Source organism: Theileria annulata, chromosome 3 (genome assembly GCF_000003225.4).
Source record: "Theileria annulata chromosome 3, complete sequence, *** SEQUENCING IN PROGRESS ***".
In the NCBI taxonomy this organism is placed as follows: Eukaryota; Apicomplexa; class Aconoidasida; order Piroplasmida; family Theileriidae; genus Theileria; species Theileria annulata.
Genome location: NC_011100.1, coordinates 1,505,672 through 1,518,522, shown reverse-complemented (window position 1 = coordinate 1,518,522; position 12,851 = coordinate 1,505,672). Strand labels below are relative to the sequence as shown.

At 32.4% G+C, this 12,851-nt stretch overlaps 7 protein-coding genes across 7 annotated transcripts; 6 read left to right on the top strand and 1 right to left on the bottom strand.

Annotated features, from left to right (window-relative positions):
* Positions 1–37: 37 nt before the first annotated feature.
* Positions 38–521, bottom strand: TA17820 (uncharacterized protein; the record flags this gene model as incomplete). Its single annotated transcript, XM_950303.1, has 3 exons — positions 38–276; positions 311–348; positions 403–521. The coding sequence occupies 3 exons, from the start codon at positions 519–521 to the stop codon at positions 38–40; spliced, it is 396 nt and encodes a 131-aa protein (XP_955396.1).
* Positions 522–826: 305 nt separating this feature from the next.
* Positions 827–1,759, top strand: TA17815 (uncharacterized protein; the record flags this gene model as incomplete). Its single annotated transcript, XM_950302.1, has 5 exons — positions 827–952; positions 985–1,255; positions 1,285–1,476; positions 1,508–1,533; positions 1,685–1,759. The coding sequence occupies 5 exons, from the start codon at positions 827–829 to the stop codon at positions 1,757–1,759; spliced, it is 690 nt and encodes a 229-aa protein (XP_955395.1).
* A 78-nt stretch (positions 1,760–1,837) lies between these two features.
* Positions 1,838–3,721, top strand: TA17810 (protein kinase, putative; the record flags this gene model as incomplete). Its single annotated transcript, XM_950301.1, has 12 exons — positions 1,838–1,916; positions 1,962–2,037; positions 2,115–2,219; positions 2,270–2,405; positions 2,435–2,498; positions 2,529–2,563; positions 2,593–2,689; positions 2,746–2,884; positions 2,927–3,043; positions 3,083–3,192; positions 3,222–3,481; positions 3,512–3,721. 12 exons carry the CDS (start codon positions 1,838–1,840, stop codon positions 3,719–3,721), a joined length of 1,428 nt encoding a protein of 475 aa, XP_955394.1.
* Positions 3,722–3,891: 170 nt separating this feature from the next.
* TA17805 (elongation factor tu, putative) lies at positions 3,892–5,317 on the top strand (the record flags this gene model as incomplete). Its single annotated transcript, XM_950300.1, has 2 exons — positions 3,892–5,094; positions 5,183–5,317. 2 exons carry the CDS (start codon positions 3,892–3,894, stop codon positions 5,315–5,317), a joined length of 1,338 nt encoding a protein of 445 aa, XP_955393.1.
* A 170-nt stretch (positions 5,318–5,487) lies between these two features.
* TA17800 (uncharacterized protein) lies at positions 5,488–5,643 on the top strand (the record flags this gene model as incomplete). The annotated part of the gene is made up of 2 exons (XM_950299.1): positions 5,488–5,505; positions 5,545–5,643. 2 exons carry the CDS (start codon positions 5,488–5,490, stop codon positions 5,641–5,643), a joined length of 117 nt encoding a protein of 38 aa, XP_955392.1.
* An 827-nt stretch (positions 5,644–6,470) lies between these two features.
* On the top strand, positions 6,471–7,259 carry TA17795 (40s ribosomal protein s3a, putative; the record flags this gene model as incomplete). The annotated part of the gene is made up of 1 exon (XM_950298.1): positions 6,471–7,259. One exon carries the CDS (start codon positions 6,471–6,473, stop codon positions 7,257–7,259), a length of 789 nt encoding a protein of 262 aa, XP_955391.1.
* A 293-nt stretch (positions 7,260–7,552) lies between these two features.
* TA17790 (uncharacterized protein) lies at positions 7,553–12,811 on the top strand (the record flags this gene model as incomplete). Its single annotated transcript, XM_950297.1, has 3 exons — positions 7,553–9,663; positions 9,691–12,682; positions 12,782–12,811. The coding sequence occupies 3 exons, from the start codon at positions 7,553–7,555 to the stop codon at positions 12,809–12,811; spliced, it is 5,133 nt and encodes a 1,710-aa protein (XP_955390.1).
* Between the last annotated feature and the right edge of the window lie 40 nt (positions 12,812–12,851).

The window sequence follows — 12,851 nt, the reverse complement described above, 5'->3', positions numbered from 1 at the left end:
AATTAAAAATATTGTTACAAACTTTGCACTTATAAACCTAAGACAGTAATAACTCGGTCCAAATTACCATTCTGTTTTTATAATATAGGTTTTGTTTCAAGTTATTTTTATTCTTTTTGAAGGTATCTAGATTTTTAAAATCCCTCTTGAATAACTTTTTAGTTCTTTTTCTTGCTCTTTTATCATTTTTGACGCAACGGACTTCTAGGTTTACACATGGAGTAAATACCACTCCACACCTTTTACAAATGTTTAAATAATCGTTATTACTCAATTCTAAGACAGTTGTTAAGGATTAAATTTATCAAACCTCGTTTGCTATCTTTTAAAAAACAAATAGAGTTTCTCCTGTACGAATAAAGTTAAACAAAAAATATATAAGAAATAACTATCATAAAATACATCAAAGAATGTGAAACAGAGGGTAATTTATTACTTAACAATATAGAAGAATTAATTAAAAAATCTATTCTCAATTCATGAGGATCCTTCCCATTTAGAAGGACTTTGTCGCTGATCATTTTAGTTTAAATATCAATATTTTTGCTGAATAAGTCAAAATTAAAATTTTTTGGATGTTTTTGTGGCAAATCATATTTTCTGGAGTATATAGTGTTATGGAGTATATACTAAATATAAATTCAAATAATTAATTTTAATTTAAATAAATAAACTTTATAATAATTTTATATATGAAATATTTTAACTAATTTATATACGAAATATGTAAAATATAATTCCATCAAGTTATAAAATTTATAAGTTTACTAAAAACTATATTTTTGTAAAATAATATTGTATAACAGTTGAATAGTTAGTATTTTAAATGACTTCTGATAATTTGGAAAGCTCAGAACCCAGCCCTCTTCTGTTTTCCGTTGTGAAAATATTGTCCGACAATGGACTTAGAAAAACATTGAAGAGGCTAAGAAAGGAAACCAAGTGCAAGAAGGTTAGAATTATCATTATTTAATACAGATTTAGCTGAAAGAGAAGCATCTCCCAGAAGAAATTAAAAATGCAGATTTTAACAAAATGGTTTCAGCATTGTTCAAAAAGAGAAAACGTAGCCAAAACAAAACAGAAAGAAAGACGAAAAAGCCTGAGGAATCATCAAAGGTTTTGAATGGATTTGTTAAGTCTTCCAAAGGCTTAGAAAGCACAATAGAAGAATCCAAACAATCTGATTCTGGTAATTCTCAAGCATCTGATAACTCTGGTCCTAATCAAAATGAAAGTGATGCTCCTACCTCAGGTACTACTTTTACATTTATAATTTAATAGGAGTTCCATTTAGGAGAATTCAAGACGAAGTGTGGTTAAATAGGATAGAAAAGGAAGAACTGAAAGTGAACTCTTACAAAATGAAGAATGATGCATTTGGCCAGAAAGCTGCTGAGGAACTTGGCTCAGTAAAAGGAAAGGACTTTAAGTCCCAAAAATATAAGAAAAAACGTTCTTCTTGGAGCGGCTCAGGTATATTTAAACTAAAAATAATTAAATTTAGGTGAAATAACAAGTTCTGTGAATTCCGTAATTTTTAGTGATTCGGATTCTTAACTTTACAATACAATTTCTCAATGAATTTCTTTAGTTCATTTTTTAAACTCAATATCTTTCTGAAACACAAATATTTGTAGTAAATATACCTTTAAATGTTAGTTATTTTATAAAAATTTTCTAGTTTTGTTTTTACACATTAACTCTGCCAAAACAACCAATTTATCCAAAAAATAACTCCAATATGGAAAATGTGTGACATTAAACGACTATAAAATTGCAAATATTATTAAAATATCATGAAATTTTATAAGAATTAAATTTAACTGGTTCGCTAATGTCAGACTTGTCTTCTTTGTTAGAAAAGGAAGAAATTTCCTGGCCAAACGAATTTAAACCTGTGGAACTTGTACCTGGTAAGTTTTGATAAAGATTCTCTCTGGTTTAATAGCTATTTTCAGGCTCAAATCAAATCGGTGATTGCTGGAAAGTGGCTTGCTTTACCCATAAACTTGTAAAGTCTCTTGAGGAAGAGCTGTTAGTCCAAATTTATGAATTATTTTATGTTTATTATAAATTAAACACAAATAACATGAAATTAATTAATTATATAGTAAAAAGAGGAGAAGACAACTAGATACCTTTGAATACCGGTACGAGGAATTGAACCAGCAACTAGGGCCAGAACTAACAGATGATGAGGCTTACGAATCATATGAGTAAATTTATATATATATATATCTGTTTGTTTTATCATAATAATGGATAGTTATGATCTTGAGGGTGAAATTGGTCGGATTGATATGTTCATAACAAAGCTTCGAGATAGGATACAGGAGGTATTTTTGATTCGTTACTTTATTTTTCAGATTGAATCACAACTGACCAAACTTCGGAACAAATATGTTAGAAATTTGGATAATAATAATGTTAGGATTCAGGATCAGATAGAGACAGTGACACCACCGACGCCAGTGATGACAAGGGTGATAACAAAGGTAACTTTACATTTATTTCAACCTTTTTAGATAAACAAGAATTCTTCAACTGTTATGCAAAATTGGTAAGGTTATTAAAATATTTAAAGTACAGATTCTAAACCCATTTGTGATTCGTGATAACAGCTGTATCAACGAGAAACATCAGTCCACAACGGTAGAATATCAACTTAACTCTATTCTGAAGGAGGGTTCGTTACCATTTTAATAGATAGTTCTAAATTCAACTCACAAAACATTTATTTAGTTGAGAAAATTAGAGATTCACTGGAAAGTTTCTCCCACAAAACATCCAATAAGGGTGCAGTCATGAAGATTCTTAGTATAGAAAAGGTCCTGAGAAAAAGAGAACCTTTCACTGATACTTGGGTAGTTCTGTATGCTACGTAAGTTGTTTAATTATTCTTGAAATAATTTTATGAATTTAGAAAGGAGATGACTAATGGGTCAGTTGGTAGTTATTTGAAGGCCCTCCCAAATAGGGATAATGTTTATCAATTACAAGACTCGCTTCTTTATCTCAATTTAAAGGAACAAATATCATTGTTTGTCAAAACATTTGAACTAGTTTAATCATACTTTAGAATGAAACACATGCAAAAACATGGAATCGCTCATAATAATATTAAACCAAACAATGTGTTAATATCTAAAAATGGCCTTAATCTTCTATTGACGGATTTTTGTCCGGAAAGTTAGTCCAAAAATTAAATTTAAGTTTAGCATTATTCATTGAGAGGTGTTATAAAATCAGTCAAGGGAAGCTTACACATTCCAATTTTACATCACCTGAGCTTCTCCTATTACTTACAAATGAGGTTCCTTACCACAATGTAAATGAATCGAATAAGTTGATGGAGGAAATAAACTCTAGGTTTGGGAATTACGATTTCCCAGAGAAAATTAAGCCTTTCATGCACAGAAGTGATGTTTTCTCCCTGGGTTTGATTTATTATCACCTTTTAACCCTAAAAATTCCTTCGGTAGGTTTGCACATATTCTAACACACATAGGAACAGCAATTGGTTTATGATGATATAATTAGTGACCTTAAGGAGATGTTGGAAAAAAGAAATCCAGGTATGATAGAACTTTACGAAATACGAAACTCAGACCTTATAAACTTGGTGATGAGAATGTTGTTGTTTGATCCATTCAGGAGAGGAACATGGGAGGAACTTCTGGTATCGAGCGATAAGAAAAAGAAAAGTAAATCAAGATAAAGTGTATTTTAACATAATGTATGAAATGTTATTTAATTTCGTTTTCAATATATGATTTTATCACAATATGGTGTTTACCCTGAGGATTCCGCTCCATAAGTAATTGTTTTTACTTTAATTTACTTCAATTTTCCGTTAATTACTTGTAAATTAATAAACTAACATTTAAGATGATCAATTGCAGTTTGTTTTTAAAAATTAGGCCAAATCAATGCAGTTCATTTAGAAATTTTATTTTCTGTGGGTTTTCTAGTATAGTTCCCAAGAAAACACTTGGTTTAAACAAAGAAATTTATTTTATAAGAAGTGAGTTTCGCTCCTTCGCGGTAGGAACTTTCGTTAGAAGAAAGGAACATTTAAACATCGGTACGATCGGCCATGTCGACCACGGAAAGACGACCCTTACAGCTGCTCTAACAAAAGTATGTAGTTCAGCAGGTGTGGGAGAGTACGTTCCGTACGACTCCATAGATAAAGCTCCAGAGGAACGTAAAAGAGGTATAACAATCTGTGCCACACATGTAGAATATGAAACTGAAAATCGACATTATGGACATGTGGACTGCCCTGGTCATGCAGACTATATTAAAAATATGATTTCAGGAGCTGCTCAAATGGACGGAGCCATTTTGGTGGTTTCAGCGCCTGATGGACCGATGCCCCAAACTAGAGAACACATTTTACTCGCCAGACAAATAGGAGTACCTCGACTTGTAGTTTATTTGAACAAGATGGATCTACTTGAAGATCCTGAGCTACTTGAGTTAGTTGAGTTAGAGATCCGTGAATTACTTTCTGAGCACAATTATGATGGTGACTCTACACCAATTGTGAAGGGCTCAGCAACAAAAGCATTAAACGATGACCCAGAATCAGTTCAATCTATTAAAGATTTGCTAAAGGCGTGTGATGAATATCTATTAACGCCTGAAAGAAAATCAGATTTACCACTTTTGATAGCTGTTGATGAAGTAATGTCTATTCCAGGAAAAGGAACTGTAGTTACAGGAAGAGTGGAACAAGGAAAGATAAGACCAGGTGACTCTATTGAGATTATTGGAGGAAAGAAGGCCGGGAAAAAAAGTACAGTTGTTGGTTTGGAAATGTTTAGAAAAACTCTGGACGAAGGAATTGCAGGAGACCAAGTTGGAATTTTGCTGAAAAATGTCAAAAAGGATGATGTTTCTAGAGGATTTGTTATAACTTGTCCCGGAAAGTATTCATGCTATGATTCCTTTGATGCAGACTTGTATGTACTAACACATGAAGAGGGAGGAAGAAAAAATGCCTTTGTGTCAAATTATAGGCCTCAGGCCTTTATAAGAACAGGTGATATTAGTTGTTCAGTTCATCTTCCCGAAAATGTGCCCATGGTAAGCTTAATTTAATACCAAAATTAACTTCTTATTTATCTTCATTATTCTTAAAATACCGTAATATACACATATAAATATGATTTAGGCTGCTCCAGGAGATAGTTTGCGTTGCAATATTAAACTTTTGCATCATATGCCTCTACACGAAGGACTTAGGTTCGCTTTGAGGGAAGGTGGAAGAACCGTAGCATCGGGAATAATTTCTAAAGTAAACCCATAAACAAATTTGTATAAATAAATTCTATTTTAAGAAAGAATAATATCTTGAACTTTTATTGTAAATTCACAGTATCTATTAAATAATGGGTATACACAATCATAATATAGTGGTTGGCAAAATCTAACAGAAACATTATTTAAATTTTATTAATTTTTTTATTCTTGTTAAAAATGCCGGCAGGCACTCAGGTACTTTAATAACTTTATTTTTTCAATAAATCTTATTAGGGTGGTAAAAAGAAGCCTCTCAAAGCTCCTAAAAAGGTGGAGGTTCTAACTGAAGAGGATCTCGAGTTTAAAAAGAAAAACGCCGAGTTAAAAAGGTAAATTTACTTGTAACACAACTATATACTAGTTAGTTCAGTGAAATCATTAATTTTATTACTAATTTCATTCAGGCAAGATGATGAAGCCAGAAAGTTACTTTTGGCAAAAATGGCAGCAAAGAAGAAATAAATCCAATTATTTCACCTTGTCGGAACTAAAATAAAATAGTCATTCTGCTTTGGGTCTAAGTAATATTTATTGACGCGTGGCCTAAACAACTACACATTGTTTAAAATATGTATTATAAATGATCTAATATTGTTTATGTATAATATAATATTTGATAAATTCATATTTTTGTTGAAATTTAAGCATTATTGATAGTGTGGATCATTAACCAAGAAATGTGAGATTCCATGTAAATAAATATAAATAAAGTAGAAATGAGTAATTAGATGTAAATTAAATTCATAATATTGATATTAAAAGAAAGAAATTGATGGTATTAAATAAAAATGGAATCCACATAGAGATTTCCCACTCGATTTGATACAGCGTTAGAATATGTAATAACAATTCAGAATATTGTGAAATAAATAATATGTGTAAATAGGAAAGGATGAAAAGGAAGATCGTATTTACGGCAAGTATCTTAATGGATGGGGAACAGCGGATGGGGCTTATTATTATTAACATTAAATTGTCTCTTAAGGGTATAATTATTTGTATGTTGGGTTTGATTTATACTCAAGTAACAATAACATTTCCTTAGATTTCACTTTTAAATACTCAGTTATTCATTAAAGGTTGTGGTGTGAAGGTTTAGACTAATCACAAATAATTTAATAATAAAACTATTCGAGCCACAATAAACTCTTTTAATTAAAATGGCAGTTGGAAAAAACAAAAGAGTAAGTAAGGGCAAAAAGGGCGCCAAGAAGAAGGTTATAGACCCATTCTCCCGTAAGGAATGGTACAACCTCAAAGCACCAGTAACCTTCAATGTTCGTAACTTCGGTCAGACATTAGTTACAAAAACAATCGGAACAAAACTTGCAACCGATGGACTCAAAGGTAGAGTATTTGAAATGAGTCTAGCAGATTTAAACGCAGACGAAGATCAAGCCTATCGTAAAATCAAATTATCATGCGAAGATGTCCAAGGCAGAAACTGCCTGACCGACTTCCATGGAACAAGCGTCACAAGAGACAAACTTTGTTCATTAATAAGAAAAAATTACTCACTAATCGAGGCATTCGCAGATGTCAAGACACTAGATGGATACAACCTCAGAATGTTTTGTGTAGGATATACAAAAAGAAGACCAGGACAATTGAAATCTACGTGCTATGTGAGATCAAGCAAAGTGAGGTTGATTCACAAGAAGATGGTCGCAGTAATGACGAACGAGGCTTCCAATAGCACACTTAAGGAACTAGTAAAGAAGGTTATCCCGGAATCAATCGGGAAGGAAATAGAAAAGGCCTGTAAATCGATCTTCCCTCTCCAAAATGTACTGGTTAGGAAGATTAAAGTCCTGAAGAAACCAAAATTCGACCTAACAAAGCTGATGGAATCCCACAACTACTCAGGAGAAGAGGAAGGCCACACGCTCAAAGTTAAAGAGTCAGAAAATGCAACCAACCTTCTAACTGCAGAGTTACAGTCAAGCTAATGAATTTATTGAAATAACAAAATATACTTTTAGTTTATTTAAGTTATTTGTCCGTTTTATGTGTGCCTACCCACAAACATAATTTTTAGAAAATCTTGAATTTTATATTTTGTTTTAGTTATTTTAAAATTTTTGTACATGTAATAATATATAAATTCAATATAATGGATATGTATCAATTACAACCATGATACCATATTTTTTCTCCTTTGTCAGTAAATCATAACTAAATGGAAATTATTCTGATAAATTTGTTTTAAAATGAGTCTTATGTTATAAAACGCCTCTAAACAATGCATAAGAGGAGCTATAGAAGGGATGGAACCCAAAGAGGCGGGTACATATCCCAAAAACCGAGACTTATGAAAGAACAAACATCGCAAGCACCAAGAGAACCAACCCAGCACCATTTTACATACCAAGATAAGCGAGCTTCAAGAGATTCAGTGACATATCCACCTGCTGAGAACACCAACTACACAAATCTAAGAGGTGTTAACAAGAGAAGTTCGCCAGAAGGGGTTCAACAACCACAATCCCATTATAAATATAAGAGGCCTAGAGAAGGAGCGTTCCCTAAAAGAATACAATTAACACCTCATTTCAGAAAGGAGTTTCAAAATAAAGAGTTTACGCGAACTCAACCAGTGCATATCAACGAGGTCGTCCCAGTTAGCCCAAAAATAGGACCATACATGCCAATGCTACACCCACAACAACCACTAGTTGGAAATATGCAGAATTTGTCACACATTCCGCAGAATTTTATTAATTCGCCGTTTTCAGGACCGCAAAGAATGCCATTTGGACCGAAAGAATCAATGATGCATATGATGATACCACCGCAACCAGTAGTTTTTGATAACCTAATGCCGTTCCCAAAAGCACCAATGAAATTGTTAGACAGTCCAGTTTCAGGGTTACAGATGAATTTTCTAGAAGAATACCACCAGTTTAACCTTAAACCAGGGTTAAATTCCGTAGAAGAATATGAAAGGATACACTTTAATATAAGGCTGGAGAATTTATACAAGGTCCTGAAGGAGGTCAACAGAGTGTCAAATAAAATCAAATTCACACTAATTTCAATATTTAGAGTTAGAGTGGGATACAGACTAAAACCTTTCGAAAAAGCTTACTTGGAAAATGCAGATAGAGTGTATAGATATTTGCTTTTCATGTACCTGATAAATGGATATAAGGAATCGCTGAACTTTGAGGAGAATCCGAATGTTAACGATGTGGCCTGGGAAATGGGAAAGTTTCGGAAATTTTTCAATGAAGAATCAGATGTGTCGGTAGTCTGCAAGTCAATTTTGATAAATAACAGAAGTAAAAGAGTTTTAAATGATAATAGAAAGGATTATAGAAATAGTATAATGGAAGGGTATAAGTTAGTTAAATGGGATAGTTCACCAAGAATAACGTACTTATTCGATAACTATAGACTCTATGACCCATCAGAAATTCCGGAAACCAAAGAAGATAAAAACATAGTGTTAATCAGAATGTTGGATGTAAAAAGCATAATCAACAACCCAGTGATATTCAAAAATTTAGGCTCCATGTATACTAATATAAATGAGTGTGTGCTCAAAATGCTCGGTTACTACTCTTTGATTTGTCCCGACGAGTCGTACATCATAATAATCTCGTCAATTCTGCCCACCTTGACTCTGAAACAACTTAAGATATTCTATTTAAATCTCTCAAATTTGCTAGATAGTAGTAAGTGTGATCTCCAGATTTATTATCTGGAGAGATTTATCGAACGTTTTTTGCCGATATGCCTGAGCCAGAACAGAGAATGCTGGAATCCCATTATAACAAAAATAGTAAGTCAAATCAACCCATTAAAGCTGACGAATAAGAAGTATTTAACGTGTTGTATCTCACTAATCAGGTCATTGAAGAGTTTCTGCGACATTTTTGTGGAGTGCGAAGAGACGACAGTTTCAGTATTCCTCATGACCCTCAAGTACCTGATTGAGTCATCAGAAGACTCAAGGATACTGGTGAGAGGAGAATCAACTGAGCTGTTGATACAAATCTGGTTGAATCCGTCTGGGAAAAAAATCTTGATCAAGTACATGAATCACGATATTATCAGGATACTGGGAAGTTTGTCGGGAATACAGTCAATAAAGTTAAATATATGGTCGTACTTGCTTTCAAAAGAAGGAAAAGATGAAATTATGAGTTCAAAAGGAGTTAAAACTGAAGAGTCAGTGTTAAGTTGCATATTTAGGGAAAATTACAGTGATAATAATCTGACCAAACTTATAGGTCAAAAAGAGCTTTCGTATATATACAGTTTGTTTCCAACGTTGTCATTGCCTAACAAGAATATAGGTACAGGAGATATTAAAGATAAACAGTACCTTGCTAGAGTGGCCCTGTTTTGGTATTTAAACAATTATCTAAAGATAAGTAAAAGTATTCTCCAGTTTGAAAAATTGTCAGTAGTTGTTAGACTATCGTATATGTTATACAAAAAGTATTTTAAAGCCACAGTTAATGTTAGTAACGTGGATAGTAACAAAGAAAGTATAGAATTAGTTGTCAAAGAGCTTGAAAAAAATAATAATTTGGGAATATTCGTTGAGCACTTTTTGATCATACTGATGAACAACCTAGGAATATCAGCCTCATGTCTGGAGTCAGCAAATGTGAAGTTGTCAGTGATATTGGATATGTTATTGTTTAATTTTTCGTTCAATTCTTCATTGTCGTCAGCGGTTAGTGATAAAAAGGATCTAATTAGAATAGAGAATCGTAATTTTTTAAATTTGATAAAACTAACAAATAACAACTCAGTCCTCCTATTGATTAACTTATTTGAAAAGTTCTTCTTGTTTAATAAGTTCTGCAATTCATTAAAGCCAGAAGTACGGGAACATTTGGAAGGAGATTTTGAGAAATCAGGTCCTGGAGTGTTTGACGTAATTCTGAACATAAATGTTATAACGTACTTCATTAACAATAACGTGGAGATGCTGAGAATGATTATTAACTATTTGGAGAACATTATATACCATTACAACTCTGAATTCACGACAACGTTCTGTCTAAACACTATATCCTCATTTGTAATATCATCAATGGTCCAAGTTATGTCCAGCTTCAAGAGACTGATCGCTGAAAATGAACAGCCGCAACTAAAGGAAATAATCGGAATTATCAAGAAGGCGAATCTTTATAAATTGCTCCTACTGTACAACTTAAACATAAATAATCTAAAATTAAACGCGGCGAATATAGCAATCTCGTATAACCCAGTGAAGGAGACAGTTGTCACAAGGCTGAAGACAGATACAAACGTAGATGAAGTTAAGTGGTTAGGGTATAAAAAGATAGTATTAGCGAACGTATCGTACGATAATTTGACCAAATTTATCTTGATCCAGTCATACATGCTAACGTTGGAGTTTTTTAGCAACTATCAGTATTATAATAGTGTTAATAACTTCACACTTCCCCAACCAATTGGTGAGTTAGAGAAACAACTTGAGGAAGAACCTGAACAATTAACTGAAGAAAACTTGTTACTGTCAATAATGACTAAGGACGCAATATTTGTGAATCACCTTGGTAAATTAATGAACAGCAATTACAAATTGCCCAATTATGAACTTTCAAATAATGTTGAGTGCCCAAATACCAAGGAAGCTGACTATGGGTCTACATTATTGTTATACAGATGTAATTTCGAATTATTTGATGACAAAAAACATGAGAATGAGGATTCCAATGAAGATGAGCTGAACTGTAAAGTTGGATACATGATAGACCGCATTGTGATATTATCAGTTTTTCTTGATTCTAACCAGATAGATAAAAGTGTTTTATTTCCAAATGTAAAGAAAATAGTAAGAAAAGCCGAATTTGATGAAATGGTAGTGGAAATACTTTCCGAAGTATATAACTTTGGCGTATTAGTTAAAGATGAAGATGAGGAGGAGGAGGAGTCTAACAGTGAGTTGATTCTGTACGAACTACTTTATTATATAGTAAAATTGTCATTGGCAGGGAGTAAGGAGACAAAATCGTCAGATGATAAGAATGATGAAAATAATTTTAAAACTGAGAAAGTGGTAGAGGAAAAGTTTAAAACGGCATTAAACTTATTAGACAAGTTATTGAGTAAACTATCAAGTGTAAATAGTATGTCAGATCAGGAAGTGTTCAACAACTCAATAAACAAAATGTTTAAATTGAAGCTAAAAGATGAAAATTACACATTAATAGAAATCAATGAATCTGATCAGGAGGAAGATGAAGTGTCAGAATCCAATGAAAGTGGAGATGAATTGAAAACAGAAGAACAAAGTCCTAATGAAAAAGAAAGCAGAGCATATTTATTGCCTGAAAAGGATAACACAAGACTGGTGTTAGAAACTATAATAAAAGACAAATTACTGTGGGAAAGATTTAACAGGTTTCCAATAATTCTAAACTCGCTTATTAAGATATCTCCAACCAACAATCTTCTTCTATTCTTCTCCTCTTTCACAAACTTGCAACTCAAACTAAACTACCAAGTTAAACATAATCTGGTACTTACTGACAATGAATTAAACCACATACTGACTAATCATGAATACCTGTTTTCCATCTTGAATGAGGATCTGTTAAAGATAATTAATGAACATAGTTCTGATGAACAGGAACTAGAAACAATGGAACAGTTTGAACATGGAGAGTGGTTTAGGTACTATTTCCTGTACGTTCAACTATTAGTGAGAATGTATGAGGTGAAGCACTATAACAACCCTGTTGTTAACATGGATAGGAATTTTTACAGAAACTTTACTATGCCTTTGGTTGAATATGAACAGCTGAGTGAATATGAATACTTATCAAAGGAGATTGTATTGTATCTGTTAAATTGTAAACAGATCACAAACGACAACAACATAGTGTGTTATGTGGGTTCCGATTCAAAAAAGTCACTGTTTACATATTTCATGAAGGGATACAACCTTTCTGAAACAACGAATAGTAATAATGAAAAAGAGAAACAATCCTCAGGATCTGAACTAGAAGATTTGTATTTACTGCTTTTTTTCTTGTCTAAAATTAGCAAAGTTAACAATATAAGGATTTTACAAGTATTCGTCTTTTCGATTTTTCCAATACTAATACACACTATACCGAACAAGATAATTTTTGATTACGTCTACAACTCACTTATAAACATCAAATTGGGTAAATACCCAAACTCGTTTCTTTTTATCAAAAACTTGCTACTCACCGTACTCTTCAACTGGTACCATAAATATTTCTTCACCTACAACTTCTTTATATACCAATACAACAACAACCAGATCCTAGATAAGGACTTTGTCAACCAGTACATTACAAAATGCCAGAATAATTATGATATCGAGTTAACTTTTAATTTCACCAATATAAAGATACCTGTAAAATATGTTTATCAGCTCCAACTATTATTTTAATTTATTTTCCAAAATTTACAACATACATGTATTTTTTATTTACTTTAGATTTATATTTTAAAGCTGTGTGTAATTATTTGGGGGATTTACTAGGAGGAAGGACCAGATGTGTTGGAATCATATAAATAAATAT